The sequence below is a fragment of the Neomonachus schauinslandi genome, chromosome 12, assembly GCF_002201575.2.
Source record: "Neomonachus schauinslandi chromosome 12, ASM220157v2, whole genome shotgun sequence".
In the NCBI taxonomy this organism is placed as follows: Eukaryota; Metazoa; Chordata; class Mammalia; order Carnivora; family Phocidae; genus Neomonachus; species Neomonachus schauinslandi.
Genome location: NC_058414.1, coordinates 21,012,582 through 21,020,025, shown reverse-complemented (window position 1 = coordinate 21,020,025; position 7,444 = coordinate 21,012,582). Strand labels below are relative to the sequence as shown.

Sequence of the window (7,444 nt, the reverse complement as noted above, 5' to 3'; positions counted from 1 at the left end):
TCGGCAGGGAGTCTGCTTCTCCCTCTGACCCTCCTCCCTCTCATGTTCTCTGTCTCTCATTCTCTCTGTCTCAAATAAATAAATAAAATCTTAAAAAAAAAAAAAAACCACAATGGGATATCACCTCATACCTGTTGGAATGGCTACAATAAAAAACAAGCAGTGGTGAGGATATAGAGAAAAAGGAACTCTCTTGCACTGTCAGTGGGGATGCAAACTGGTGCAGGCACTGTGGAAGACAGTGCAAAGGTTCCTCAAAAAATTACAAGTAGGGACACCTGGGTGGCTCAGTCAGTTAAGCGACTGCCTTCGGGTCAGGTCATTTTCCCAGGGTCCTGATTGAGTCCCATGTTGGGCTCCTGGCACAATGGGGAGCCTGCTTCTCCCTCTGCCTGTGCTCTCTTTCTCTGACAAAATCTTAAAAAAAAAAAATTTAAATAGAGCTACCATATGGTCCAGCAATTGCAGTAGTAGGTATTTACCCAAAGAATATGAAAACACCAATTCTAAGGGATGTATACACCCCTATGTTAAGTGCAGCATTATTTACAATAGCTAGATTATGGAAGCAACCCAAATGTCCATCGATGGATGGATAAAGAAGATGTGGTATAGCTATACAATGGAATATTATTCAGCCATTAAAAAGAAAGAAATCTTAACATTTGCAACCACATGGTTGTAGCTAGAGAATTTTTTTTTAAAGGGTGCAGTGTTTGTTTTTTAAGATTTTATTTGAGAGAGAGCATGAACAGGGGGAGAGGCAGAGGGAGAGGGAAAAGCAGACATCCTGCTGAGCAGGGAGCCACACAGGGCTCCATCCCAGGACCCTGGGATCATGACCTGAGCCAAAGGCAGACACTTAACCAACTGAGCCACCCAGGCGCTCCTGGACCTAGAGAGTATTATGCTAAGTGAAATAAGTCAGAGAAAGACAAATACCATATAATTTCATTCATATGTGGAATTTAAGAAACAGAAAAAAGACAAATGTAAAAACAGACTCTTAACTATACAGAACAAACTGATGGTTACCAGAGGGCGGTGTGTGGGGTGATGGGTGAAATAGATGAAGGGAATTAAGAGTACACTTGCCATGATGAGCACTTAGTAATATATGGAATTATTGAATCACTATATTGTATACATAAAACTAAGATAACACTGTATGTTAACTACACAGGAATTAAAACTTAAAAAAAAAAGATAAAGGGGGTGCCTGGGTGGCTCAGTCGGTTAAGCGTCTGCCTTCAGCTCAGGTCATGATCTCAGGGTCCTGGGATAGAGTCCCGCATCGGGCTCTCTGTGGAGAGCCTGTTTCTCCCTCTCCCCCTGCTCTTCTCTCTCTCTCTGTCAAATAAATAAAATCTTAAAAAAAAAAAAAAGGTAATGAAGGAAATAGGTTAAAAGACTGATCCAATATTACCAACACAGCTTGTTCCCGTGGCAGTCAGAACAGAGTTGGGCTTTTTCCTGGACTCTGTCAACAGGAGTATCACATAATATCAAATAATGATAATACCAGCATGTGATCATTCGAATTCTGTAGTATTATCTTTTCCCAGAGTGGTAAAAATCCACAGATGAAAGCTCTTTAAAAATAATAAGTACACGATAACCCATACCTCTTAGCATAAAATAGGGACAGCATCTTTTTTGACATAGCATAGTTTTTAAAATTACTCCATAGTTCCAATGTGATTAAAAAGAGACCTTTCTGAAACATTGCAGGGACAGGCTATCAATTCATAGGTAGTTCATGTTTCATTTAATTTATCCCTGACTGTGAAGTCAAATGTGGAGTTGAGTCCAGGGTTAAGTGGCATTTAGTTCTTATTGTTAAATATCTGGAAATAACAAGAAAGCCTTGTTTCCTTTAATAAATGTATGTCTATACTTTTTATATTGTCAGATTCTTAAAATCATTGCCCTGGCTCAAACTCTTATGCTGACTCATATGACCATCTCTGCTTTCTTTTGTAAAGAAAAGCTTCTAAATTCCTTGTTAAGAACATCACATCTCTCAGGGTGGTTTTATATAACTATAACCTTAGATTTGATAATCTCATCAGAACTATTTGTTTGATTAAGGTAAATTTAAGTGGAAAAATTACATAGTAGCAATACTTGATTTGGCTTTTAAAAAAAAATCATGATTAAATCAATTAGAAGAACTAATAATGTATTTAGAAATATTTTGTAGTTGGAATAAAAATCAGGAGATGATTTGCTGCTTGTTTACACTGTTGAGATCCAGCTGGTAAAAATACTTGCATCAGATGAAGTTACCAAGTTCTAGATTTTTTGTTCTTCCTGTTGAGGCTGAAGGTCATACTACTTCTTCACTACTGTGTGTTGACTCTGTCACTATGACTTCTTCGTCTCCTTTAAGTGGTGTTATCTCATGTTGTCTTTTAAGGGGCTTGCCTTCATAATCATAGCCAAACCAAAGTGGAGGGTCATTAGGGTTATATTCCTGCTGCTGAACGACAGATGACATTCTCTTCGCTGCCTCCCTGCAATAACAGTGATTTGCATTAGCCAGAGCAGAAGTAATTACTAATGCAGAATATTCAAACTAGAGCAAATTTGGAGTAAAAGAACTGTCACAAGTCAATGAATTTCACAGCTCTCTTGCAATCCTGAGAAGGAGGGTAAGGATAATTATGCAAATATTCAGGGTCCCAAAGCTTAAGTAGCTCAGTAGCTCTCTGGTATAGCCAGTTCAGAGATTAACAGACTCTGAATGGGTAAGGAAACTACACATGGCAGTGGAGTGGGAACACTGAGGGCACTCTGTAGTGCCCTTGAATGAGCCTTCTGCCTGGTATTTCCAGTTTCTTTGATGAGGGAGTACCCTAACCAGCCAACCTGTGAAGTCTCACCATGCAGGAGCTCTTAACCCAGAGTCCACAGATCCCTATTGGATAGATGGATGAACTTCAGGGAGGTCCATGAATTCCCTGAAAATTCATGCAGTTTTGTATCTAATACACATTTTTCTGAGGAGAGGGTTTGTGACTTTCATCAAACTCTCAAAGGTGTCAGTGACCAAAATGATTAAAAATACTATTGTCTTTCTTAGGAAGAAGTAAGGAAGAAAGCAAAAAAAAGCATCTAAAAGTCATTCTGGACCCCAGTTTTAAAAAGGGGGCAGGGGGTCTCCACCCCCAAGCAATTCTTAGCAGCTGATGTCCTACAATTCAGCTCAATTCCAGAGACAGCATGAAAGATTCCACAGGTTAAAGGCTCAGTCTCAGTAGACTGCCCTCCACTTTAGATACCAATTACATCCAGGTTGTCACTCAGGCTTCTGACTGACCAGCTATAGAGCAGAAGTTCCAACAATTCCTTGCCCCCCACAACCCTTCTTGGGTTCAATTAATTTGCTAGAGTTGCTCACAGAACTCAGAGAAACATTTTGCTTACTGGATCACTGGTGTATTATAAAAGGGTATAACTCAGGAATAGCCAGATGGAAGAGATATATAGGACAGGGTGTGGGGAAAGGGTATGGAGCTTCCATGCCCTCTCTAGGTGCACCACTCCCCAAATCTATGCACATTAACCACCCGGAAGCTGTCCAAACCCTGTCCCGTTAGGATTTTATGAAGGCTTCATTATGTAGACATGTTTCATGAAATCATTGGCCATTGGTGATTGATTTAATCTCCCCTCCCAGGAAATCAGACCAAATATTATGACAAAAGATGCTCTCATTGCTCTTACTGCCCAGGAAATTCCAAGAGGGTTGGTAGCTGTGAGCTAAGAACTATGAAGGAAGACCAAACATATATTGGTCATCTAAATGACCAAAATATATTTCTCATAAAATCACAATATCACAGCATCAGAAAAAAACAGTATATCTAACTTGAAAATGCCTTTTCAAGGGTAGAACAATGCCACTTTTCTAGGAAGTTGGTTTGAATGTTGAGATCAGTACTCAAAAAAATGAGTAATTGACAACTTCTGTAGGATCAGAAATGAGTAATGATGTTTGCCCATGAAGGGGCTACTTTGCCCACTATTACCATATATTACATTGAGTTATTGATTGCAAAGTTCTGGAAATAGTCATTGATAAAGAAGCTGGTATTACCACATGGTTTGCGTTAAATTTGTGCTCGATGGCTATATGAGTTCAGGCAGCACAATGAAATTGGAAAAGGCTGAGATGCACCAGTTGTGTAAAATGCTATTTCATTTGAACCAAATTTTAGATGTATTAAAATAATTATAACCAAACTCAACAGGGAGACAACCATAGCATTGCTAATTCCATCTCTTACCACATTGCTTTTGGCATATATAATTGCACTCACATAAACAAAACAAAACAAAACAAAAAAACCACACAAGTTTAAAGAAAAATATGAGTAAAAGCAAATATACAAATTTCTAGTTCTGAGCCACCAATCCTATGGACTAAAACTTGGCAAACAAGTGTCTTCTCTTTAGAGAAGTACTTATTCTCAAATTTGAAAATGTTTATTGTCAAAGATGAAGTTTGGCATTCTGTTAATGTTTTAATTTTTTTAAAGTGTGGTCCTACATTTGAAACTTCTTATATGACCTTTGTATGTCCTCTAAGTAGGACATCATTATGCAGTAATAATAGTGTTGTATCTTTAGCTTTCCCCCATTTTCTTCTGAAGATTATTCTCCCTTTCCAATTCTGTGGAGTTGAGATTGCCATGTCTTTGAGGGTGTTTTCCATGAGATTGTTTTCCCTTGAGTACTTACTGCAACATAATACCAAATGCTGAGGGAATCCGAAGCATAAAATACTGGCACCATCAGTTTCAAATATAAAACACTACCCTAGGCAACGGAGCTTCATTGTTACTTACCCTTCACCCCATGTCTGCCTATTTAAACTCGATCCATCTTTCAAAACCTTAAACCAATCCAGCCTCCTGTAAAGACCTAAACCCAGTCCCTTTTTCCTCTGAACTCTATAGGAAGTTGATCATGGAGTTAATTAGTTTCCAATTCATAGCTTCATGGCATTAATTGTTTATAATTTTAAACTTTATTATTTTCCTTTTGTTTAAGAAGGTAGTAAGTTATTTAAGGGTGTATTCCATTTCTTTGTATCTTCAGTGACAACCAAAACAAGACATTTTCAGCAGTTTACACCAACAAGGGAAGCCCTTTTTGCTCTCTTCTGAAGGTCTGAGGCATTCGCAGGTTGCTATTCCCAGCCCCCTCTTGCCCTCTGCCTCCCAAACAGCAGAGCTTTGGACGTGCATACTGTAGTTCACAGTTGTTGATCATGATTCAGTGTCACCGATGATAAGACCAGTACAATTATAGGCAACAATGGCCTTAACCTTTAGGAAAAGGATGAATTTGGGGAGTAAAAGATTTGTAAGCAATTGACCAAAGTATATGTAGCTTTGGCCTCAGAAGAGCAACAGTTTTTGAGTGGTCTGGTAGGAGGATAAGTGCTCTTAATGCTGATTTGGTAACATTTAAATAATAGGTCATACAGTTCCTCAGTCAGCTACAAGCCAGGGTAAATTAGATGATAACAGGGCAAATAATGGGAGTTTGAGAAAAAAACAAGAAAGTTGGGGATACTGAATCCTCAATATAGACAAAAATAGGGAATGAATAGGGAAGAGTACTCGTTAAATGCAATGCGATGAGACAGAATCAAAATAAGTTTGAGCACTACCCATGGAGGAAGTACCCAATGGTATATGCTGTTAACTTTAAGCAGAACAAAGAGCAATTGTGTTTAAGATAAAAAAATAAGTTTATTTGGGAATAACAGAGGAATTGCAATTCAGGACCAGCAAACTATGGTAAACCATAGGCAAGTCCAAAAAGAAGAAGGGAAGGTCAGCTTTTATTATGTTTTCGGAGGAAATTGGGGAGCGTTGTTTTCAACAAAGTTTATTGGAGAAGAACAAGAGTTTGAGGTTGTGACAGTTTCTCATTGACTGCAAGTGGTAGTCAGTGCATTGTTGCTGGGGCAGGAATGGATCTTCCTTCCTTTTTGGGAAAGCAGGAGATAAAATTCCTGTGAAAAATGTCCTCCCTTGTTGAAATACAGTTGACCCTTGAACAACATAAGGGTTAGGGGAGCTGACCCCTATTTCTTGGCTCCTTGCCACCCTTAACTTAGCTCTTAGTGGTAAGCACTGCTCTTTGTTCTACCCATAGTCAGCTTCAGTGAAACTAAACATCCGAGGGTCCCCTGACCATTGGAGGTAATGCTTACAGACCAGAGAGGAGCAAAGGATCAGGTCTCAGACCCTTCTTCCCTTCCCTTCCTCCCCCAGTCTCAAAAGCCAGGAGGTTAAGGCTTTCTGTAGTCTATAGAGTGTTTCTAAGGCATATCTTAAAGCATGTAGGCTTTCACAGCAAGGGTAGTGGGGGAAAAAACTGAAAAATGTGAATCTGGACTGGGGCAAATCTGGGATTATTAGAATTTGAATGTCAGTGTAGACTATTCCCTAATCAATTTCCTCTCCACCTTTTAGAAAATCCTTAGCCCATGAACTAGCTGTCCTCACCACCTTACTCGGATCTTTGGCATCCATCCTCTTAGGACTGACTCCTAAGACTCAGGACCTGACCAAGAGAACAGACCAGCGGGGGTCACTGCCAGCAAATATCTCTGAGTTCTTTTTCACACATCCTGTTTTGCTGGGTGTTGGCACACATGCACTTTTGAACAGTATCCAGAAACTTGAAAATGTAGAAACTGAATGTTCCGGCCAAAAAGAACACACACTCTCTCTCTTTCCTTTAAAGTAGTTTGGTGTCCTGGTATGGTCAATATATAGGAGCTAGGAAATACTGAAAAGAAAATGTATGGTTAGGAATTACTATGTGTTCTAAATTTCTTAGAGTACATATGGAAGGAATCCTTTGACTCCCTTCCACTCTGGCTTGACCTAAGTGACTCTAAGGTCCTTGGACCTTGTAGGAGATGTTTTGGGAACCAGACCAGTGTGCTGCAGTGGTTAGTCATCATTACTCATTTAACTTGGTGAGACAGGTTTCTCTGGATCAATAAAAAACATGATTTTCAAAATGATATGTCACAAACAGTTGTGAAGTATCACATTAAATGTTTAATTATAATGAGGTACTGAATTTTGTGATTTTGGGGTTTTATAAATTAAAGGAGATTCAAGGTTATTCCTATAATAACATTACTTGCCCTCACACACATTTCCTCCTAGTTTCTTGAGTAGGCAAAAAAGGGTGGGGGGTGTTGAAGCCAACACAAAGACTGCTGGTAATCACCAGCTTCTCAGATTTATGCATCAACAAGTAAACTAGGCACAACAGAACTCATGTGCCCCCTTATTGATCAAGTCCTTTGAGTGTTAGAGCTTTCAAAAAGCTTGAAAATCACTAATCTAAAGGCGAAAGAGCAACATAGTAATGATTAAGACATAGGTACAAAGTATGACTCTGCCTT

General features: G+C 39.1%; 1 protein-coding gene across 1 annotated transcript in view; it reads right to left on the bottom strand.

Moving 5' to 3' along the window:
- Window positions 1-2,329: 2,329 nt before the first annotated feature.
- FBXL13 (F-box and leucine rich repeat protein 13) overlaps window positions 2,330-7,444 on the bottom strand; it is a 230,063-nt gene continuing 224,948 nt past the window's right edge. The window contains exon 21 of the mRNA XM_021689519.2: window positions 2,330-2,516. Within this exon, the coding sequence (XP_021545194.2) occupies window positions 2,330-2,516 (187 nt within the window). The remainder of the gene's footprint in view (window positions 2,517-7,444) is intronic.